The sequence below is a fragment of the Corvus hawaiiensis genome, chromosome 4 (genome assembly GCF_020740725.1).
Source record: "Corvus hawaiiensis isolate bCorHaw1 chromosome 4, bCorHaw1.pri.cur, whole genome shotgun sequence".
Lineage (NCBI taxonomy): Eukaryota > Metazoa > Chordata > Aves > Passeriformes > Corvidae > Corvus > Corvus hawaiiensis.
Window position 1 is genome coordinate 25,175,402 of NC_063216.1, and position 25,326 is coordinate 25,200,727.

Below are 25,326 nucleotides of genomic sequence, written 5' to 3' on the forward strand. Positions count from 1 at the left end.
AGCAACGTCTTTGCATTAATATTTTTTGGATTTTTTTTCCATTTACTCCAACATTCCAGTTCTACGTTTGCCATTTCTCTAACTCTTTCCTCTTCATTTTAAATAAACAGAGCTGGACAGTCAGAAATAATAAACACAATTCAAAGTCAATTAACAACCTATTGCAGTCCACTGTAAAATACGTCATTAAATAATTTAACACCTTACAATAGTCGCTTGAATTTCAAAGACAGAAAATTCATTTAATTGCTGCTGTTATTTTTTAATTTGGCATTATTTTTTTAACATACTGAGGAAAACCCTACCTAGGTGGTATATTGCCATAATCATTTTCAGCTTCCTGCCTCCCAGCTCAACAGAAGTAAGGAATGGCAAAGGGCAAAGCAGTGATATCAGACCTCCTCACAGGACTGACTATAGTTAACTCTTACCTTTGGGAATCACTGTATTCTGCTAAATTATCATCTACCACCTCAAACATAAAAGATACAGCTTGCAAGCAGGACTGTAGTTTTTGACATCCATTTTCATATACCTTCCATGCAAAGTGAAAATAAATACAAAGTCCAATATATTATTAAAAAAGGCCTAGAATGTAGATCTCCCACTGCTCAGAAGACTGTCAATGGATTTGGTTTGTTGTTAATTGAAACAATAATACTTAGCTGCGAGGTTTTTCAGTTTTACAGCAGAACTGGAAAAGCTCTCACTGGGAGGACAAAAATATAAAAGAATTCTAGAAAAATAAGATCAGTAGCTGTTAGGCTATGCTAAAAGAAATGGCAGCTTAAAAACTGTTTTTTACAATTTCCAGGTGCATAGATGATGTCACTGAAAAAGGGAAGAGGGATGAGTACAAATATTTAAGTGCTTTCCTCGAGAAAGAAGAAACTTAAAAGCATGAAACTGCAGTCTGGAAGTACTTCAGACCGACAGGCAAATAAAATGTGTTGAAGATTTAAGGATTAAAGCAAGCATCATCTCCCTGAAAATTTAAAATCTGCTCTAATTAGAGGTGTGCGACACTACAATAATCACTACTAGAAAAACGCCAGAATAATTCAAATGGGGAAAGGAATCTATTAAATATTTTCAGAAGGTCTTAAAAACCACAGTGTTTCAAATTGTAAATATGTCACGACCCATGAGAAGTTATAGTTTGCAATACTGGTACTCAGTTTCAAAGTAAATACATCTCAAAATGCCTTTTATGACTAACAACAGAAGACAAAGAGGAAAAAATAATCCATAAAAGGGAGCAGGGAAAAAGAAGAAAAAAGCTCTATATCTGCTTTATAGGTGAAAAACCAAGAAAATCAGGTGTATGTACTGCAATAGAGACACATGACTGCAAAACTGAATACTCTAATCAGATCCTGAATTTATGAAAATGCAACTTTACACCTGTATATGTGCTGTTGCTGGGTCTGAATTACTATGTCATTTGAAAATCCTGCCATAATGCCTGAGCTTGGTTTTCAGGTGAACCTCTGCATTTCTCAAGTCTCGCTGCTGAAGAAAAAGTGTCCCTAAACATGCTGTGATTGCAGTTCTGCTAGCAGGAGGACTGGATTTATGAATTCAGGTTGATTCCCATGGGAAATCTCAAAGGTTTAATACTGACTGAAATCACACTGCAGTCTTACATTAACAGGGACTCTTTCCCCAATCCAGACAGAAAACATATAGGAAAGGAATAGCATTATTTCCTCAGGAAAACACATTATAAAACAAGTGATAAGGCTGGAAACTAGGAATATTATCTAAGAGGAAAATGAAAAGTAATTTATGTCTTTTAGTACAACACTCTCACTTGCAAAGGTTGAAACATTACCAGTCATGTTCTACCAGAAAGGTGTAAATTCTCATATGAAATAGTAATAGTTTTTGAAACCTGTCCTTACTGAAATAGTAGTGTGATAAACAATGGCACAATTCAGAACATTAAAAATTATAATTTTACTAAGGATTGACCTGTTGATAATGTTGTTTGTATATTAAAACTAAATAGGTCACATTTTTTGAAGCAGTATGTATATTTAAATCATGGATATTTCAACCACACTTCTACCATGTAACATGAACAGTCACTTTTTGGTTTTAAGGTGCAATGAAACATTATAGTTAATTCAGGCACGTTATACTTAAAAAATGGGTGTGATTTTAATAAAATATTTAATTTTGTATTAGTGATTTTTCAAAATGAAATCATTTCACCTTGAGACATTGCTATTTCAAAAGGCATCTTTCAAGAACTGCCCTTGCTGGGTATGAACAGATGACTGGGTAAAACAGCCAAATAAGGTAAAGAAGTTTGACAATTAATGCAATTACAGCTTCTTGTATAGTGTTTGCCGTTGTATTAATTTAAACTAATAAATATTAAGAACACATTAAGGAAGCTGTAATATTTTCATCTGCTCGACTATGTTAACTAAAACAGTAATGTGAACCACTTTAGGAAATTTCTTTAAGAATTTTCCTTAATTTTCCTTATTCATAAATGCTACCTTTCCTTCTTTCCATTTCCCCTCCCTTCTTTCCATTTCCCCTCTAGTTGATTAAAATGATGGGGTTTTAGATGCAATGGTTCCAAAAGCATGTGAAAGATGCATGACAAGGAAATAATGCAGTCAAGTGTGTTCTGAAAAGCACTCACAACAACAGTACACCTGTGTAAACTGTATATAAGTGGAGATAATCAGCTACTTCAGAGCTGTGCTGAAAGCCTCTATAAACCCACACCTTCTTGTACCATTTATGAGATTTCAGATACCAGAAAAAAATTATTTTCTTCGAGAACTTGATTTTGTACAAGCATTTGCCAGTTGTACTTATTCTTACCTGTAGCAGAGCTGCAAACAAATATACTGCTATAAAGATGGGGGTTAAGGAAGTATGTCCGCTTTTCATTAAATGGATAGTGTACAAGAAAATCAGATGTCCAGGAATCACCAAGAGAAGCAGAACTTGGGCTGATTTGTTATTTACTCCTACAATTGAAAAAAAAAAGAAAAATCCAAAATTCAGTTAAGTTCTTCAATTATTATATTAGATGTTTACTCATTTTAATATAAAACCACCCCATTTTTGGAATTCCACAGCATTGACTACTGTGGAACAGCAGGCATTAATTTTCACTAAAAGACTCCTTGAGGAATTTCACTGCCTTCCAGAAAAGGTAAGCAGAGCCCTTCTGGAAAAGGGTGCAAACTGCCTTCATTCTGTGCTCATGTAATAACATCTACATTTTTGGAGCTCCTAAAGTCTTACTAAGAAAGAGGATCTTTTGGACTCCATATTCAAGACATTCTCAAAAGTACCTTATATTTCTAAAAAGTAATCCTACATTTACCACTTTCACATCTGTTTCAATTCATTTAATAAATACGAAAGTGTTATACATGGTGGTGACACATCACATTTCACCACAGTTACTACATCATTAGGAGAGAAGGAAATACATGGGAGGAATAAGCTGTGAAGAAAAAACCTAGTAAGAAAATGGCAAATTGGAAATAGAAAGCAGGGATTTGGCTTAGTAATAATGTCTGATATAATGGTTGGCCCTAACAGGAAATTGGTTTGAAGTTCTGAAGGCAGACAAAAGTTAGGAGCTGGTAGAGAAGCTAAGGAAAGTTGAAGGCTGAAACCCTTCTGAGTGGGTATCACAGTGTCCTGCCCCACCAGCCCTTATCTTCAACCCTTGCCAGGGCTACATCCTTCTCTATGCTCCTCTCTACTCACCCAGTCCTCAGGGAGATTCTTGTGATTCTCACAGGCAAAGAGCTGCAGGCAAAGGAAACTGCCAAGCCTCAGCTGCCTTTGAATAGCACACAGCAAGCTCAGTTCATTGCCATTTCTCACTGGTGGCACAGTATGGCATACAGGGGTAAAGAGATGTGAGACAGGATTTTTAACTGACTAAATACATACCTGTACCATAGTATGTTCTGCATGGGTAATAGCAACCCTTGGCTTCCTCTGGCAGCTCTCCAGGAATGCTATGTAAATGGAGGTAGGTAGAAATTCTGCTAGCTTGAATAGCTACTAGATTGCCACCAATACCTGAAATGCAAAAGGGAACCAATGAAAAGGTTTCAGCTATTTTTTTCCTCTAGTAGGTAATATTTTTGCAGATTTACCGATTTCCTCTATGTTTATCACAGTACCTTACATACAAATGTCAAAATGAAAAATATCTTTAGAATGTATATTAGTTACAGAGAGGCTACAAATCGTTAAAGTAAGTCCAAAAATGTGGGTTACAGTTTAGTGTATCACTGGGTATTTGGAGATTAGTTTTGTATCATGGTAAGTGCAAAAAAAACCTTCCAAAAGGTTCAATCTTATGCTTTCTCATAAGTGAAACTCCCTTTTATGCCTCTTCTTTGGAAACCCCTCTTGGAACAGCAGCAATATGACATTGTTGTGCCACTGCTGGATTACCTCCCTAGGTCATTATTCCAGGCCAGCGTAAGTAAAAAAAGCAGCTCACTACCACAAACATAAATGCAGATTTCACACACACAACCACAGGACCAGAAAAGGCTTCAAGAGTTAATATATTCATTCCCCTCTCACACAAAGCATAAGTAACTACAGTCTTCTGTCACTCATAATTCAGGCTGAAAGAACAAGATGAGTGTCTGAATAGCTGATTTTTAAAAGAATGGTAGTGATGGAGATTCTACTTTCTTTCTTGTAAGTGGCAGTATGCACAAGTTGTAGCAGCAGAGCTTTCATCTCAATATAAGAAAGAAATTTCTTATAGTGAGAACAATCATTCCCTGCAACAACCACCTCAGGGATGTGGTCGAGTCCACTTCACTGGAGGTTTTCAAGATGTGACTGGACCAGGTGCTAGAAAATCTCATCTAGGCTCCCTTTCTCACACAAGGTCAGACCAGATGACATTTCAAGGTTCCTTCCTCTCTGGGCTGTTTCATGTTCTATGAATTTTTACTTCAATGAACACAAAACTAAAACAACTCATTATATCTACACTGCAGAATGCAGTGACATGAAACCCTCCTATATACTCGAGCTGCCTACTTGCATATCAGGCACATGCTTTTTCTTTCCCCCTCTTCAGATGCTCTACACAACAATGGGCTGGTCTGAGAAGAAGCAGAAGAAATGCAGATCTTGTCCCCACTTCAGGACAAAGGCCTTGTTTATTGTTATTAGTAGAATCAGTTTATCTGATGCTTACGGCTTTGTCTGGTTGCAAAACAAGTGTTTGTGGTGACCAGGAGACACTATTTGCCAAATTCTTTTGGTGACTACGGACGGGTTAGCACAGAGATCTAATACTGACATCTGAAAGAAGATGTCCTGCCTCACCACTGCTTAAAGACAGTAAATGGCTGAACTCAACGTGGAAGTACATCTTTTAAGCAAAAACTTCAGATACAAATTAGGAAATGCATGTTCCCAGTCAGAAGTTACAGGGATAAAATATGAACTACCAAAAGGTTGAGTCAGAGTTTGCAAAGCAAATTAAAATAACAGTAGCTCTTTTTTCAGATGAACTACAGAAAAGTAGCAAAGTAAGGGATTTATCTAAACTACGAGAAGTTTAAAAAGATTAAAACCAATCTAAGTAGGACTCAAAGTCTGTGCTTCGATTGAGAACAATAAATTAGAGATTTCTGACTAAGGAGATTAAGGTACAGAAAGAGAGGCAGAAATAAAATTAAGGATCAATGCACTACATTAGGATGGGGATCAGATAATTTCTGCAACTGAATTATGGAAAAGCTGTTATGTAAAACCGCTTCTTAACAGAGCTACAAAGCTGGGGATGGTGCCATAGGACTGGAAAATATGAAACAGTTTCTGCTAAAAAAGAGAACATAAAGGCAATCTGGGTAATCACAATCAGGCTAACAAATGCAATAACTGATATATTCACAACAATACTAAGAGAAAAAATTAGTAAAATATTCTGTCATTATCTGCTTCTCTGATAGCACTATAGAAAGAAATAAAGGACAGAAGGACATAGGGCTGCTTTGAGTTTTGTAGCAATGCAACTACAAACCACTTTGGCACAACTCTCTAGATTTTAAGTATTTCCTAGGATGTCTGTAATTTCGTTTTGTGACTGCTAATTATTTGCTTCAACAAATTCAGGCACTGAGAAATATGATAAATGCTCTGGACTTTTTTCCCTAGTTAATAACATGGGAAAATGAATGAGATAAAAGAATTAAGGAAAATGGAAATAAGTCCATTTGAAATGGTGATTAAAAAAATCTGTCTGGACAACAGACACTGACAAGTCTGTGAAAGAAGGTGTAAGATTGGTTGTCAATCCTTTGATGGATAGCTATTAATGACAAATCTTTTCACTTTCATAACCATCACTTGGAGAAAGTATTCCCCAAGCCCTATTGCTCATGCAGATAGCAAGAAATTACTGTCAAGTATTAAAAGTGGTTCTAAAACAAACTGGCCAGCCATGGAATACTGGTAAAGGAGGTGATAGCTGCTCTGCAAAGGAAGCTGACAGCTGCTCTGCAAAGGAAGCTGACAAGCTAACCAGAACAGCCAGTATGGAGTGTGATTTCAGGAGGTGTAACTAGTTACAGCTCAGTTGAACATATACAATCTATTTTAGCTAACTGGAAATGCAGTATTTGTATGTTCAGTAAGATTATTTTAAATTTTATTTGTCTGAGCCTCAATAACCTAATATTAGTAGTGTAATTTTAACTCACAGAAGACAGCCTGGTATAGTGAAGTGTAAGTGCTTCTAGAATCCATACATCCTGCTCAGTCTCAGCCAGCCAACAATGTATGGTGGCGACAGCAGCAGTGATACTGTAATTTAGTTCTGTCCCTTCACCTACCAATTCCTTCTTCTAATTATTTTTGAACCTTTGGGCCAATTTCAACCATGCCTGACATGAGGACAGACATGTTAACTACTTCCAAGTATGGTTAAAGAATCTACCAAAAACGAAACAGTGACTAGATAAATAAAGGAAAAGATCCAAATGCATGTCCTCAGTGAGCCAAAGACAGTAGTATGAGTTATATAGCTAATGGCATAAGCATAAGCAGGCCAGCTGGCCAGTCAGCACTCAGCTTGGAATAAAGCATGATGCCTCTTGCTCAGCCAACAGCTCAGTGAGACAGAAGAGGAATGACAATGAAAGCAGAGGGAAAATGGAGAGAATGTTGTGAGCAGCGGGTATAGCAGGAACACAAGGCAATAGGGAACACCACAGGTTGGAAAGGCTGTCTAAAAACCCCAGGATACAAATGAGAACAGAATCAGGTTTCATTCTGCTGGTCACAGAATGACTCGTATAAGGCTGTTCTTGCATTGAATCACTTGGATATGTACAGAGATACTCAGTTTGTTTGGTAACAGCAGCTACTGTGCATGTGCAGTTACCATCTCAGCTATACCAGACTAATCAGACTCCTGGAAGAAACAGAAAACAGATAAAACTGCGTAGGTTGGCAAGATGTCGATACATAAAACTGATAATGTCTCAGCATCTTCTAAATGTATAAAATGGTCACATACTCAGTAGCTGCTCATATTATTAAAAGCTCTGTAGATGTATATGAGGACTGTTTCCATGAACATTTGATTAATCCAGACATTTTTCCTCCTGGAAAACACTACTGCCGTCATCATAGCAAATACTAAATTTGTGAAGACTTACTTCTTCAGTTTCCTTTCATTTTTGCAAGAACTACAACATAGGGGAAAACAATTGTTTCAAAAGTAAAATCCAGCAACTATTACTTCATGCCTCTCAGAACAGCAAATGTGTTTAACCTCAGTATGAGAGTGTTGCTTTGTCAATGAGCAGAAGAGATGTTGTCTGCTAAAGTGAGAAGGATGTCGCACTGACTTAAAACTTTAGAAGAAAATTAAAAACCTCATCATTTTATCAAGGCAGTTAAGGGCTAAGCAAGAACATTTCTTCTAAGAATTGTTATCACAGCTCTTTTGTCTAACAAGCACAGAATCCCATATTGTAAGTAGAGCCAAAACCATGTCGTGTATTTGCAAATAGGCCTATGGGCACGATTCATCATCTGGTAAAAAGAATTTTTTCTAATAATAGAAGTAACCATGCTATTCAGAAAACCACATTAAAGCACTTTACATCAATGAGTCTTAAAGAATACTTCAAAGCAAATCTGTGTCTCATAACTCAGTGCAGGTAAAAATCCCCAGAAGTTAAGGGAAGCTGGATCTTGCTGATGCAGATCAGTCTGAGATCACCCACTGCTCTGGGGTAACACATCGGACTGTATTTTTCCCTGGATCCTACATCTCACTTTTTGATAAATAGAGTAAGATTTTCCAGGGAATACTGGGAGGAGTAGTTGATAAACCAGACGGCTGTGCCGCCATTCAGAGGGAACTGGAGAGGCTGGAGAGCTGGGTCAAGAGAAATCTCCTGAAATTCAACAAAAGGAAGTGCAAAGTTCTCCATCTCAGCAGGATAACCACATGCACCATGTCATAACTAACCAGTAAAAAATCTGGTTTCAGGTACTTGTTTAGTGTGAGGGGAGAACAGTACAACAGACAACCTAAATTTTTCAGAGCAGTATTCAACTACTTTATGTATGAAGTCCCTTCCTTTCCCATAGGTCCCCATCTCATTCTTATTTTTGTGCATTTCCTTAAATACATATAACTAAAGAATTGTTCCTTTAGAAAACTGCCTCCTATGAAAGTACTGAGAGCACCAGAAAAAGTGAACATACTCAGCTTTAATGACCAGAGCCATAACTGTTCATAAAAATGTAAATATTTGCATGATGGGGCACACAAAAAATTCTGTAAGAACAGGCAAAGCAAATCATTGTGATTAAAAATTTTTAGAAAACCAGTTCTATGGAGAGAGATTAATCAGTCACAGAATACTGTGTTGTTCCCAAGTATCTATAATACAGCTTGTGCAATGGGACCAAAATCAATTAATATCTACATAAGGGGAGAATTAGGCCAACATAATTCCCAAACTGATTTTTCTTGTCTATCTATCAAGAGAAGGAAGGCAAGAAGATTCTCACTTTTGCACACTCCTGAGCACAATCCATAGCTCAAAATAGTCAGTTTTGCCAAACAGGCTTTTTTTGAAGTTCAACATCTGCATCATAAAAATGAAATGAAAAGGAAGCAAAAGACTCTCAGTTACAATGGTGACCAAAAGCTCTAAATTCTGGAATAATCTTCTTATCTTTCAGAAAATGCAAGATGAATTTTTTCCCTGACCTCTCTACCATTAACTTTAAAAATCCTGTTTTATGCAAGTGAAATACTTAGATTAGAAAATTAACTAGCCACCTATTTATGTTTCTGGGGCTTTTTTTGGTCCATCTTCCATTTTACTTTGTAGCATTTCTTTTAATACTTACAAATGTTTGAGGGAAAACAGATGGAAAATATTAGCTTTCCCTAGATGGATGTTTTTTAAGAGAAGTCTTTATTATATATGCAACTATTACATTCCATGTTTGATTTCACTCATAAATAATTTCTTTCCTATGACTAATAAAAAATTGTTCCTTGACTGTCAAAAAATGAAAATGCTCTGGATATAATTGTGTTGTGAAAACTACACAATGATTACTGAAATCTCCTAAAAAATTTACAAGTAAGACTTAAAAGAAAAATCACACACTATAAAAGTATATATGCAGATTTACATGTACAGGTTAGCAACTAAAAGGTAATAAATCTATCACACAATAATGCATCAAAAGTAAGTAAAAGAAATCAAAACTCTCCTCCTTATTCATGCCAAAATAAAGACTGAATTATAAAGTTCTCATATAGTAAAGCTGCCTTCTGAGACTAACACATTCTTTCCAATTCAGGATGCAGAAAAATTAATTTGCTACACAGCCAAATTGCTCTACTACCATCTAGGTACACTAATGTTTTCCCTTGTGATTTACAGAGGCAAATTTCAGATGTTCAACTCTCTGAGACGATGGTTATATCCTAATCAGTTGTGGGAAAACTCAAAGTACAACTATGCTAGAAGAAATTAAAATATATAGCTATTAAAATATGTTGGGGTTTTTTATGGCTGTTTTTGGTTTTGTTTTTTTTTTTTTTTTTTGAGGAGGAATGGTTTCTTGTTGGTTTTTCCATATTTTCCAAAACAATTTACAGTAAAAGCTCTCTGAAAAACCTGAAAGTCTGTCATTCAATTTACCTTACTAACAGATAAAAAAGGGATGGTTTGGGGAATGTATTGCATAAACTTAATTTTCATCTCCCAGACAACTGGCATTCATTAAGTTCTAAATTAAATTTTCTCATATATGTTTCTCATATTCCTTGATACCTATGTATTCCCTCCAGATAGCAAATACTTTTAAAGTATGCACAGCCAAAGAGTAAGAAATATTAGGACAGGCTTGTGTTACCTGTAAAAAGTATTGTTTCTAACCACCTGCAAAGGAAAGTTTTTTGATATAAAGTATTTCCAATTTTCAGGTGTTTTCGGAATTAATTTGCAGAGCTTTCATTCTTCAAGGTGCATAAAAATGGGATAGTGTGCTGACATGTTAGTTATTACCCAGTAACTTCTGAAATGCAAATACTTAGAAGATATCTCACAATGTTTTGTATAAGCACGCAATGAAAATGGAGACGAAAGTGGCTCTATCTGGTAACTGCACCTTAGCTCATTTCTGTTGCATATTCAGAAGCATAAAATTGTTTAAGATATTATCTCTTTTTCTGCACAAAAGGAACTCGGTTACTCGCAAATTGCAAATCCTGAGCCAAATTCAACATGCTGTGATGCTGTAAGAGGATTTGCAAATTTTAACCATCCCATTCATGAGAAAACGCAACAATCAACTTGAGTATCCAGACTGAAGCACGGGCACACTTGGGCTTAGTTATTTTATTCAGAACTTTGGTACATCAAAGAGACATCTAAATCTCAAGTAGTCTGCAAGTTGCCTGAAACAACAAAATGATTTATTTATTTTCAAAAAGCAGAGATGCAATTTAACCCAGCCAACCATAGAATTAAAAATAATTATTCATCTCAAGGAATGTATTTTAATGTGTTTAAAATGGAAAAAACAGTTGTGAAATATGTCTGGCCACCAGCTGTAAAGTAGACTATAAATGCCTTTCTGCTTAAAAACTATTTTAATATTTTGAACAAATATTTGTAGTTATTGTTAATAGGGGTGGGAACCTTTGAGGTTGCTCAAATTCCAGACCAGTATTTCTTAAACTAAAGTATTTATGGCTCCACAGTGTAAGACATGATTAAAGTCATTTGTCTCATCTAAGAATAAGCAAACTATCTAGACAGGACTTAGATGAAATGTACTTAATGGTGCACAGGAAGCCTTAGATCTGACCGTTTTGCAGTGAATACTGTTCAGGTGTTCAAGATACGGCAAGTGGCTCTGAAAAAACAGTGACAGCGTGAAATTCTGGACAAATTTAGAAACTGTCCTCAAATTTTGGCTGGACACATTCCCAGTGGAAAAGAATATTTCTTTCAGGTTTTCCTGTTGTTTTCTCCCAGGATTTCTGTGCCATAGGAGCAACAAACTTCAAGGTAGAAAATGAAATGGGAAAACCCTCAGTTTCTTTCGCTACTTAGGCTTACAATGAGAATTCCAAGGCCAAGAAAGCACTGGTAGAGAAAACTTTCTGCAACAGTAATATTTAAAACCACCTGTTAAGTGCCTTAACACACCTTTCATGTCAGTAAATGAGTGTCAACAGATGTGCTTTTTTAATTGCAGGACTTCCTAACCCCAGTTTACTACACTGTACTGACCAGCAATATCAAAAGGTGTCAGTAGAATTATGAATAACCCAGGAGAGGCTAATCTAACAGCAACTCAAAAATTACCAACCTACAGTTTCCTTTTCCAGGAAGTGTACCATAAAACTCTGCATCCTCTACACAGAACATATTTTCTCTATATTATCCAATAGAAATGCATCTATCCTTAGAATTCTGAGTCAAGCTTGCCTCTCACTATCCCAGCCTCCTTGAAAGACTCTTTCCTTCCCTGCCTGCTCCAGCAGCCTCAGCTTTCCCTCTCTTACACCTGCCTAACTCTTCAAAGACCTTTTGACCTGTCAGCTAAACCTCCAGGGCTATATAGCTTTTGGCTAGTTCTTTTCCCATAAAGACAGTTCAAAAGAATGCATGGGCATTGCCTTAATCGGTTTGGGTACACCTGCCTAAGAAGAAAAAAAACCAATCCTCTTCTCTTAGGAAGCAAATCCAGGAGGTTACCAGAAAAGGACTACTATAAGAAAAGTTACAGGTGTAAAGCAGAAAAAAGCTGAAGATCAACATGTCTGCCTTGCCTTTTAGGTATCTGGAAATCAAAATGGAAACACACAAAAGTTAGGTGGAAGTACTTGCAATATTGAGCTAATACAACGGCAAGGAACAGGCAGGGAAATGTAATGGCTGACGTGTAAAAATTAATTTGCAGTTAGCAAGGAACACAAGTGGTAACATAGAAATGTTTCATGTTAAAAGCAAGAAGAAAGGATATAGTGGGCCTTAATGAGAAAGTAGAGCAAGCAACATGCTCCACTGAAGATTGAAATACTCAGTTCCTTTTGCCTACTGCCTTCATAAAAATGGTGATACCTGATCACAAGCAGGTATGTACTAGGGCCTGGGGGTTAAGTTAAATTTACTGCCTCTAGAGAGCTAAATGAACAATCCATGAAGTATTAGTGATCATTTTTGCTAACTGATTATTTTGGAGGTTAGAGAATATCTGAGGGATGTAATAGAGAAAACAGAAAATATATCTTTAAAGTGGTCAAAAAGGATGATACAGAGAATCTGTATATCAGTGAAATTTATATTCCTACATAAGAATTAGAACAAATTATTAAAAAGACAATTTATAAGCATCCAGAAGACATGAAAGCCGTAAAACAAGGGCTAACATGAATTTGCCAAGAACATGCTTCTGTCAAAGCCTGCAACTGAACAGCTTGTGTAATGTTTGCAGCAATAGATCTACTAACTCTCAACCACAGGAAAGCTTATCAAAATGTTTGGTGCTATCCACTGTACCCAGTGTTACATTTCCATTAACAATGTCTGGAAAATTAATTATATCAGAGTAATGTGGTTCAAAACTAAAACCCCATGACCATATTAACATCTTATTATCAAGGTGGAAAAGAAGTGGCCATAATTCATTTAATCTATAGCTTAGAAAACGGAATAGAACACGCTCGTGGAATTTGCAAGGGCCAACTTAAGTCAAAACAGAATCCTCTTGTTAATTGGAGAAATGGTTTTAATAACAATACATGAAAGTGCAAATTAATGTAAGAAATCAAATGGAAAAATACGAAAAGAGGAAAGAACAGCTAGACAGCAATATTGTGGGGACAGATCTGGTGATTATAGTTATTGCAAGCTAAACAGGCATCAACCCTGGGGTACTGTACTAGGAAAGAAAAGCATTTTCAAACTGCACCAGTCTAATCAGTTATTAACTGTTCTTCTAAAATTTGCCTTGTTCTTATCATTAGAAGATAGAACCCTAAACTTAAGGACCAAATTTTCAAAAATTCATTCCTACACATCTGAAAGGTGCATACCAATCATCAGAAACAACACACATTTTTCTTGAGAAATTTATTTACTTGCTTGTAGCATGCTTCTTAGTGTTTATATCTATCTACATTACATGTCAATAGTAAATTATTGTTTGAAAATTTGTCCTTGGAATTCAGAAAAAAATCCTTTGAGATAAAACTTCAACTACATTTTTCCCAGCCATAACTGCTTCAATATAATACTTGATAATTTAATATTTGAATATACTCCTTCAATATTTATACTTTCAGTTTCTTAAATCATACTTGAGGTTTCTACTTCTCACATTCTCTATCATGTTTTAATGGTTGTTGTAAAAACAGGAAGCACTTCTTAGGTGTTCAAATAAACAGCTGTTGACATCAAAATCAAAACTTGAAATTAATGTACCAGATACTAATTAGCACAAGAGAAATTTACCGTAATAGACAATTCTCAAAACAAGGTATATCAATTGATACAGAGTAGCAATCAATCCTGTCAGAGTCTTACCATTAATTACGGGGGTATAAACAACAATTCCAACCAAGTTAGGATCAGATACAGTTGTGTCCAGAATAAGGCCACCAATACTGAAAAAAAAAAGTACAATATTTGGAATAAGGCAAGCAGGACCATTAAACAGCATTTAAAAATTTTTATAGCAATGTGACTTAGATCATCTTCAAGCCACAATTTTAATCTCATCTTTCCCCTGAGCCATTACCTCATTCTGAGCTACAGACTAACATCCCTATAGCTATTCATTTATTAAAATTGGCTTCTTGTATAACAAAGACCACAGAGTATTAGCCAATTCCTCTACTTTTAAGATTCATAACTTTCATTGGATTAAATAATCTCTTAGACCAGTGCTAAAATTCTAAAGCCTAAATTCTAGAGTCTCCTAATTATCCCTCTTAAGTACAATCAAGTAAGAAATACAGAGATATGGGATGACTATCAAGATGCTTCCATGCAGCAAGACAAAGAGACCTACCTGCTTATAATCATGGCAGTTATAACAGGCTCCCATCCTGAATGGAGGACAGTTCTGGTAGCTGGGTGTTTGGCAGCTATGACAATCCCCATCGGAGTCAGAGCCAAAAAAAAGGCACCAACCAAAGGAGATACATAGTAATATGTCTCTAAAACAATAATAAAGAAAAAGAAAACAAGCCCCTTTTACTTTCCAAATATTCCTGTATGTTTCTCCTAACTAAGAATTGTAAAATAAATTATGAACTATGCCATACAAGTGAGGAATTTAATAGTCTTCATTACTATTACACCTGAAGTTTCAACCACTGCATGAAACAACATGGTTTATATCTGCCATCTGGATCATTGTCTCTCATCTTCTCAAGGACATCTGTACAAAGAAGAAATTCTGAAGATGATTTTTGTAAAATGCTTTATGATAAAAATACAGTAAGAATGTAGAATATAAAACATTATTTTGCAACTGAAGAATAATTTTTAAAAAAAACTGAATATAATGAAAATGCATTTTGTTTATACCCAGATTCTTAGCATATGTACACTCCCTTCTTCCCAAAGCAGGTAATGTGGTAATCTTTCCAGAAATAGCATATCTAAAATTATGCAAGCACAATGTGCAACACTGAGACATTTATATCAGTAGCTCAGTTGTTTCATAGCCAGTCTGAGTCTGAAAATTAACAGGCAATTCTGCTGCTTGCACCTATCCATGAGAATTTCATCCTATTTCATAGGAATACAACTGCAAACACTGGTGAGTACCATCATAAAGCTGAGACTGTAAAGCAAACTGTAAAGCTGCTTCCACAGAAAGAACACTATTTTTTTCTGATTACTTGGTTTTATAATCCCATCCTCAAAGAAGCTACTACAGTGATCCAAGACTTCCTAATTCAACAGTGAGGTAAATAATAGAAAATTTATCCTAATAGCAAATATATATGTGTAAACTGTGCAAATATTCCACTTCTAAATATTTGTTTTATGAGAAGTGTGCTCATGTATCTTATGTTAAAATACATTTTGTTGAAAACTTCAAAATTTAGACAAGTCTTACAGCAAAATATATTTTAAATTAACAGGCTGAAATAATTAATATAGATCACACAAATGCTTTACCAAAGAGTAGTAGTTGGTATATAAAAAGTATTGTCACCTATGCATTAGGGCTTATTACAATGGCTGCAAATCCAAGCAATTACTACTTCAAGGTTACCTTAGTGGATCTCCTGAAAGAATTGATGTCGAATTTTTAGAAGTTACTACCCTTCTGCATTGAGTAACAACCTCTGCAGCAGAGCCAGCAGAAAATGAAGTTATGTTTTCCTGGGCAAACTGAAATTAGAAAGCTATTAAAATGAGAACAAGACAAAGCCCAAAAGAGAAGTAATTTTTTCCTTTCCTTATCTAATTATTCTACAGTGTATTATTTCCCTCTTCCTTTGTGGGGCCTTTTTTTCCTCCTTTCACTTCATTCTGCAACCTAAGAGCTGGACCAGAGAGAATACTCAGCTTCAGTCTAACTCTTTGGAACAGTGAGGGACTTTTTTTTTTTTTTTTTTAATCTGTGGGAGACTCTTCTTGTAGAACATCTTACTATAGCAACCTAAAAAGATTAACCCTGAGATGCATCTGTAAAGGAAGGGTAGGTATCTTCCTCTTCATATTTAATTCACAGAAGAAGCAAATTCATGCTACAATAGCTGGAAATGGGAAGAGAAAATAAATGGCTTCTCTTTTAGGGCTTACTTCACTCCATTTTTGATAGATTTATAGCAGGTAGCTTACATGGGAAAAGGAATCTTGCTCAAATAATGCAGCCTCTAGTAGAAATTAGAGGTAAACTGGAAATATACTACTTCAAAACAACTGGTAGGAACCTGAAAACAATAATGTGAATCACACAGCTTGCCTTCTCAACCCAGATTCAACATATCCGGGAGCTAAATACACATTCTGTGAGAAAAATGGAAAGCTTTAAAGAAATTTTCAGATCATTACTGACAAATGACAGGCATCACGGACCTCCACATTTACTGGGTATTCCTTAATTTACTGGGTGTTCCTATTCCAGAGTACTTCTCGTGTTCTGTTGGAGGAAAGGTGCCAGGTCCCAGCGACGGTCCTGGGGAGCCCTCTAGTGCTTTCCCTCAGCAATTTAACAAAGATTCACAGACACAGCTCCTTTTACGGAGTTGTTAAGAACTGTTGACCTTTTACTGTTTAAATCTCCGTGTTTGATAACTTTGCCACTATTTTTAAAGCACTCTAATGAACCTTTAAGAAGTTATATACATGATGGTGGCCAAACAAGGTGCTTCATCCGGTCCCGGCATAGGTAAAAATCCTACAGTCCTTCCCCTGTCTCTTCAGGGTATGACATAAAGTAATGTATCAAACCAAAGGCTGCACACCTCTGTTAACAGACAAACAAAAAGCTTGTACACAAATAATTTTCATCCTTCCAGACTTCTTGTTAGAAAATAACTCATGCCATGCAGAGAACAGTCAGAAATGTATTTTGCTCCAGATCATTTCATTAGTTAGGCTGATACAGGGAAAATAGTTAATTCTGAACACAGTTCAGAAGGGAATGCCACCAGTTTCATTACTACCCTACAAACCACAGGTTTCTTTTTAATATTCCCATTGGGATTCTTATTTTAGCATTGAGAAAGGAGGGAAACAACAGAAGGAGAAAGAACATTCTTAAGAACATTTGTGCTGGATGAGGCACAGTTCTCATCTAGCATATATCCTTTGTCACACTGTGGTCAACAGTTCAGGCTTCTGGAGAGAAGAAAAGAAAAATTACACGTTTAGAGTGATGCTTCTTTCAGTGTGACCTGCCAGCTTCTGCTGTTGTTTGCACCAGGGATTTCATCTCTCAAGTCTCTGTCTGCATCTGTCTGTTCAATACTCCTCAATGGGTTCCTTTCTTACTAGTCTATCCAAAGTTTTCTAAAATCACTTTGGTCCTCTTAACACATCACAGCAGTAAGTTTCACATCCCACTCATGCATTGTACAAAAAAAATTCTTTAACTTTTTTAAACTTGTTGCCTAATCATTGTCTGAATGCCTCTTCCCTGCCATTCACAACTTGATACACCTCTCCTGAGCTGAAGGTACTCCATACTCTTATTCCTTGTTACTATTTCATAGTTCAAATACATGCATCTTGGAAACCACCTATTTCCAAGCCCTATTTCCAAGGGCTTTGTGGCATGTTCTTTCTTTAGAAGGACTCTCTTGTTTCCAAAAAGAAATACAAAGACATTGAAAAAATACAAAGAGCAGAAGCAGTTGTTTTAGTGGTAACTAGATAATTACATACTTCACCAAAAGAGAAGTGTTTCCAGAAGACATTATAGACAGAAAATTTGGAGTAACTCTTAGAAGCACATTGATCCTTACCACTACACATGTGGGATCTGCCTTCCAACTGCAGTTGCAGAGAAAAATGTGAGTGTTCATGACAGCTATAAAAGCAGCAAAGGATCAGTTCAAACTGTACCCACTTCTTTTTTATTCCTCTGAGACACATTAGAACACCTGTGTCTGGAAATGTAAATTTCTGGAAATGTGTGAAAGGAGAAGGAAGTCCAAGTTTCTTTACCCAACTTTTTTTTTTTTTGGGGGGGGGGAGGGGTCGGAGTTGAGTGTTTTTTGTTTAGACTGGTAGATTTAAAAAACCAGCATCTTATAGGAGAAATTGAAATATTAGTAGTAATTACTTACTTCTTTAGAAAGAGAGAAACATAGAATCTGTAATTTACATAAAGCACAGGAAGCAGTACTAGATACAGTACAAAATAATATATGTTGTTTATTCGCAAATTACATATGTATCTACTATTAAAACACCAACACGTGCAACTAAGTTTTGCCTGTGGCCACACCTTGAAATTTTTTTTTTTTAGAAAGGAAAGAAGTAGAAGAAGCTGTTCAAAAATGGTAAGACTCAGTATTAACAATTTCCTGTCTTTGAGTCATGTGGGTTCCACTTATACAGGGGATACTAGAGATCTCTAACTGAGATTAGATGCTGACAACCACTTCCAGCTCCACGCCTACCCAGGTTGATAGTATATGCCAATAATCTTAGCTAACTCTCTCCTTCTGCCCAACTTCCCTGGCACATCACTGATAAGTATAAACCCTAATTTAGAACTGAATTTCAATCAAACATATCAATTGTTGGGGCCTGAAATCTGTTTTCAGCAGAATAACCCAGTGTTCCAGTCTATTAAGATTTTGGGGCATAGCAATAAATCTAGATAAACAGACTCTAATGAAATAAACTCTAGTTATTATCCCAGCCGTAGCATTGGCTAGGGACACTAAATTTCATGAAAATAGAGGCTTCTTCTCTGTTTTTCTCATCAGAAGAAAAGAAAGAAGAGGTGCTAAAAAAAGATCATCAATTTTCACTGTAAATTTACAAACTTCCCTGAAAGAAGCATTTAAAGAAAGTATTTGAGAAATACGGGTATTAGAATAAAATATGAAAGATTTAAATATAGCTATGAAATAAACAATCCTATTTAAGTTTTAACAAAACCACAGAAAATACAAAAGAAATACTTCTTTGCACACTGATACATCTAAGCTGACATCCTGTTAACACTTTCTAAATATGAAAGTTCAAATACCAAAAAAGTAACTGCAAGTCACACCATGGTAACCTGAGTCTTATTCGATGCTTTTTCTGGCTGATGTTGTAATACTTACATATGAAAAGTTTGGACAATGAGCACAGCTGTAAAGACTAGATGTGATGACATCAGCATCTCTGGTAAGTTATGGACAACACAATATTTTATCTGTCTACATTTGTCTACAATTCTCTTTTAAAACACGATAAACTTTTAATAGTTTCTATGGAATGAGTTAGTTGCAGCAATGATTTCATTTTGAATAAGGTTCTTAACATTCTTTTTCCTGCTGTGAGAAAATGTTTTCACATTTTTGTTTCTTCATTACCACCGTTTGCAATCCACATGTAGGTATGTACTGTGTTATTGTCAAAGTCTTTCAGGTATTCCTAGATTGTTCCAAAGTTCAGGTTAGTGTACAAAACCAAAAACGTTTTGTTTTACAAAAATAAAAAGGGAAAAACAAAAAATAAACAAAAGGGAAAGAAAAACACAAAAAACCAAAATGGAAAAAAGAAATCATGGCATAATGTTGCACTCTTAAGATTTACCATTAAGTGGTATAAATGCTGACAAAAGAGTCAGTCAAACTAAAAGGTTTGCTGAACCTCTCCCTCCAGCCTTCTTCCCACCCTCCTAACCCAAGAGAGGTTCCTGGGGAGTCATACAGATTTCAAAGCACACTTACCAAGGCAAGTATACAGACCCTGGCTTATCCATGCTAGTATAGCAAGGGTGATGAGATCACCAAAACTTGCTGCTATAGGAGTGGCAACATTGTCAGGATTGATACCAGTCTTCTTAGATCCAACAATAACTCCAACCATTATTACTCCTAAATTCAACAAAGAAGACAGTACAGTAACTGTATCCACTGCTGTAATTCCACAGAAAATTTCAAACTTAATAAATAAGAAGTCAGTGCTTTTTTCCCAGAATGATTGTTCTTCCCACCTGATTAATGACTGTGTTTTTAAGTTTTAGCCATTTTGAAAAATGGACATATACATTTTAAAAAAACAGAGTGAGCACACACACACACAAAAAATCAAGAATCATCTGTACAATAAACTACTTTGCTAATGACTAGAATTAGCACTATTGAAATTGTAAAGCAGCTATTTCCTGAAGAAAAAAATATGAAGTGTATTATTTTCCAACCCTGGTAACTTCCACTGACTGAAATTTCAATCAACCTAGGCTGAAAATAATGTAAGATTAAATATTTTGACATCTGATATTGTGCAAGACTATCAAGGAGTTAGCACCAAGAAGCTACACAATAAGTTAAACCCAAGACAACATATAAAAAATATTACTTGCTACACATTTGAAAAAAATTAATTAAGGTGTTAATTTCTAATTTTTCCTATAAACAGCAACACTAACTTTTGAAGAGTAATCTCCCTGCAAAATGCAAGTGGCTACTAAAAATAAAATTGGCATTGTTACTAACAGTCTTTGGCACAATCTGAGTAATTTCCCTCTCATTACATATTATATGTAAGAGCTTCAACTGTATATGCCATCCTTTATGTTATATCATGTATGGTAGCTACATTAAGAGTTCACTTTCAGAGAAACTGACTAAGGAGTTATACACCAGGAAATTCTCAAAAGAAAGAACTGCAATGATCCTGTAAGATCACAATATTTCACAAGCGCCTGGTTCATGTGTAGGAGAACGAAGCTTAGAAAGTAATTTCCTGCAATGGCCCATCACCAGGACAAAAACCAAAGTTTCTCCTCATGTCCAAATCATACATGGGAAGTGTAGAAAATGCACTCGTTTCCCAGTTCTCTTGTTGCCCTTAATTCTGCACATGATCAAACTCAGTGACTTTCTAGTCACTAGAAAACATGTGTGCTCTTAATTCCATGCAAAACTTCAACAATTTTGTATTTTCCACATAAGTAAGCATATCAAAGCAGTAAAACAAGGAAGTTACGCATTTTACTTGACTTACTATTCTTAAGACTGCTGACTGTATTTTCATTAAGAACATGTCACAAGTAGAGGTACTTTCCTGCTCCCCTTCACACCCATTAAGTACAATCTTTTATGGTTAAATGTTTCCTGACAATTAGGAAGAGAATATTAAATTCATCATGCCATATTGCTCCAGACAGACACTGCCACTGTTTGTAGAGCTGGACTTGAACTTGGTCCAAACCCTTCAAATAATGAGCCTAATTGTTCACTTCAGACACAAAGCAGAGCACAAACTAACACACAAGCAGCATGGGCAACCTGGAACTTTGAATTCAGCTAAGCTAACATCCGGGATCACCTGAGTTTAATTATAAATAAGTGTTACCTGCTAAGTACTAAGAATATATTTCGTACATGAATGAATATAGAAAGCAGGGGGAAAAGTTCTCCATCATATTAAGTGAGATCTAAAAACAATACTTTTTTGTTTAGATATGTTCAGGAGGTCATGCCAATCAAAAGCTTTCCAAAGACTGTGACAGGAGAGGAATGCAATATGCCCACCTATACGGAAACTGCAAAAGGGCATCTTATCCTCAGCTGGTTTGCAGACGTATTATTCCTGACTGGATTTCAATTTTGAAGGAATATCAACATATACACATTCAGCATCCACAGAAAAATAAATAACTGCAAAAAGTAGCACATATACCCCCTTTACCTTGTAAAAGGGAAGCTATGAAGGCAGTTGCTACACTGCTAGAACACAAAAGGACTGAGTGATCAAAGCGGTATTTGCCCTCTGGAATCCAGCCCAATATAACTGCTGCCACTGCTGCCAGAAAACCAACTACTGTTGCCTGAACCTGGAAAAGAAAGCAAATTCTTAAAACAACTGACAGACTTAGAAGGACCACAGAATCATTTTCTGTTAGCCTTTCCTCCTACCTACATTAACATGCCAGGTATAACAGAAGCATGCTCATCCATTTTGTAGAGAGGATGACAACTTTGGATAATTAAGAAAAATCTTAGACCAGCAGAAAAGGCTTTACCAGCATTTGTCATACTGCAGAATAGCAAAAGTAAAATCAGGGAGAGGAGTTCAGGATTTACGAGAAGCCAATTCCTTAAGAAGCTTCTAAACCACTTAAAGTAGTGAAGTCACAACATAAATATTTAACCTAATTTTTGAGCGTGTTACATTGTAACTTCTGAATAAGACATAGCTCTCAATCTTAAGAAACAACTGCTTTGGAGGACATGCACACTTTTCCTCAAATGACCCAGCTATTTAAAATATTGGTTTTTATCCAAAAGCTCTATCACACACTTCCTTTAAACATTGAATCCAACGCAAAATCAGTACTAGAAACATTTGAAAGGTCAGATTTAAAAGGTTTTGCCAAATCCGAAATTTTTCTCTAATCATCCTCAGATCCTTTTTCCCAGAAAAAATTATAAAGGAAATATACCCTTGGTACAGTCAAAAATAAGACTTTACATCTTCTTCTAATAAATATAAGCTCATATTTTTTTAGAGAAGAGCCAGTGTAGTAGAGCTAGTTTCCCATTAACACTGTTCATCTCCATACTTACCAATGTTTGTGATTAAACTTTTTCAATAACTTCCCTCACTTACAAGAATTAATCAAATAAACCCATTATATTTACCTGCTTTAAGGCCAAATTGCCAATTATTAGGTTCCATTTCTCAATGGGAGAATCCATTTTTCCAATATTTACCTATCAAAATTAGAAAAGAAATTCAGACATTTGGGTTTAAAATGGTATTATTTGAAATTGCCCACAAATAATTCAGCTAATGAAGTAAAACATTTTGATTAAAAACAAGCTATATTTTTAAAAAGTCAAACATTGCTTTTGATTTTAAATCATACTTACAGTATCTTTCCAAAAGCAGCTAAACTTGATGCAGTTTTACATAGTAACTTGTTTAACATTAGCTTGCTCTGCAAGATATACCAGCCACCTACATTCCTGTAACGTCCAAGCACCACCAGGGATTAGATCAGTGGCTGGAAGATCCCTTTAGACTGAGCTTGTTTCTATGGCACTTAAATTCTGAAAATAAAAAATGCTAAAATCCAATACTGTTTAGCGTTCTAACTTTTCATTTATGCAATACAGCTAGAGATCTCAGATGCTATAAATGACGTAAGTCCAGTATTAAGGTAGTAGCTGAAAGATAGCAAATAAGTTATTCTAGAAATTTAAAAGTAGATATATGTATGTATATATACTTATATTTCCTACTTTTGCCTTTTTTTTTGAGTTAGAGGACAAGATCTGACAAACAATACAAACCACTGAAGTATGACTGTGTTTAAAATAACTTTCTTTTTGAGATAACAGACTTATAATTTTTTATGTGTTGAGCATAAATTTTAGTGGCTTTTCCTATACAATACCAATTTATAAGATAACATACTTCTCAAAAAACAGAAGGACATCATACTTATATTTTTCATCTTTTGATAATTTCTTTTCAGTAGATTTCAATTCAATTTCTTTTCCATTTTGTTTCATTTTGTGATAGTAGTGATTTGCAAGGAACAAAGTATTAAAAGAAATGCTAATTTAAAAACAGAAATATAATAAGACACTTTATCTTAATCACACTATAAATATTTTATAATGTTCAAACTACAGTCAAAGCTCTGCAAATGCATCCATTAAGTTTAAGTAGAAAAGCAGTTGTTTCAGGAACTACTGATAATGATCTCCTCTGCACCCTTCTTAAGTATATAAATGCTCAATGAACAAAATGGCAGTTTCACTTTTTCTCTCCTTTGAAAAAGTTTTGGAAAAGCATCCAAAAAAATTAACAGTATTATTTAACAATATTACTGTTTTAAAAAGTAATCTTGCAAAGTGCTTAATCTGGCCTAAAGATGAGCTACTGCCAAATGCCACAGGTCTTCCTTCCCCTGCTGTCACCTACATACTCACATTTTCTTTCTTGAACCAGATCCACCAGCTCCATCAGAAAGTTCACAGCAACATAAATCTGCTGGTTTGATGGAAAACACTTTTTCCAGGGAGCAAAAAGGGGTTATCTGCTATGAAATGATCTGATCCATTACATCCAACCATGCAACCATGCACAAGTGCTCTCAGGGTTTGGTAGGGAGAAAGAGCAGGACCACTCCTTGCAGCTGCAGATTTCCACAAACTGGGATCAAGTTTATTGTGACACTGTGAAATAGATGGACCTAAACAAAAGGTTTGTAAAATCACACTGCTAATGCCTAACCCTGATAACACACAGCCAGAACAAGAGTCTGCACAAGTTTACAGGACTGAATAAGTAGTGTTTTGGGGTTGGTTATGAGTCATTTTTTGGGGTATTTTTTTGTTGTTGCTCTTTAAAAATGAAACAGGAATAGAGAGAAAGGACAGCAATGTGAATTGAGACAATGAGAATGACCCAGAGAACAGAACAAAGCTGAAGAACTGAAGGACACAAACCACAATATAAGTATTGTGCTTGAATGGACAGTTGACCTCAGGGCACCTCCCACAGTTATGCCAGCACAGCAGTGGGCAGAGGGAGAAGGGTTTACAGAGGTAAATCTACAGAAGCACCTTTTTTCTCTTTGTTGTCGGTATTCTACATATGAAGTAACTTCTGGTGGGATAAAAATTAATGTTTTAAAAACAGTAGGCAGTAAGATTGCCAGGGTATGGAGAGTTTACACTAACACCAAAGTGAAGTATGCCCGGAGGCAGATGAAAAACACAGTCTTGAGACAGATTTAGTGAAATAACTGATTCTAAAGTGGATGGGAAAGTGTGAATGACCAGTAAGAAGCAGCTAAAGGAGAAATTTGGGCAACAAGATGAATGAAAGCGACCAGACAACACTTGAAACCAGATGTACTATGGGTAAGAAACTTGCTAAGAAGACACTACTCTTTGACTGACCACGTAACTAAAAATAAAGATAATTAGTTTACAGCCCCAAGAGCACAGACGTGTCTGCAAATTCAGATGCAATTACAAGCTAAGTGAGCAAGCAGGGCATGAATTAACTGCAATGCTGAACTCATGTCAGAAATTTCCTCTTCAAAAGGTAAAGCTGGTCACAGGGGCACAGTCTTGCATTTACTTTAAAAACAAAT

The 25,326-nt window shown here is 35.7% G+C and overlaps 1 protein-coding gene across 5 annotated transcripts in view; it reads right to left on the reverse strand.

Annotated features, from left to right (window-relative positions):
• The window catches only part of SLC41A2 (solute carrier family 41 member 2), a 65,154-nt gene that overhangs the window by 29,090 nt on the left and 10,738 nt on the right, over positions 1 to 25,326 (reverse strand). For 4 of the 5 annotated variants that reach the window (XM_048300453.1, XM_048300450.1, XM_048300449.1 and 1 more), the window contains 7 exons: positions 22,856 to 22,927; positions 21,903 to 22,047; positions 19,937 to 20,083; positions 14,590 to 14,737; positions 14,103 to 14,182; positions 3,937 to 4,068; positions 2,845 to 2,993 (listed from right to left, as the gene is read on the reverse strand). In XM_048300453.1, coding sequence (XP_048156410.1) covers positions 2,845 to 2,993; positions 3,937 to 4,068; positions 14,103 to 14,182; positions 14,590 to 14,737; positions 19,937 to 20,083; positions 21,903 to 22,047; positions 22,856 to 22,927 — 873 coding nt within the window. Of the gene's footprint in view, positions 1 to 2,063; positions 2,068 to 2,844; positions 2,994 to 3,936; positions 4,069 to 14,102; positions 14,183 to 14,589; positions 14,738 to 19,936; positions 20,084 to 21,902; positions 22,048 to 22,855; positions 22,928 to 25,326 lie in introns of all 5 variants that reach the window. The other variant, XM_048300454.1, reaches the window with a different exon arrangement.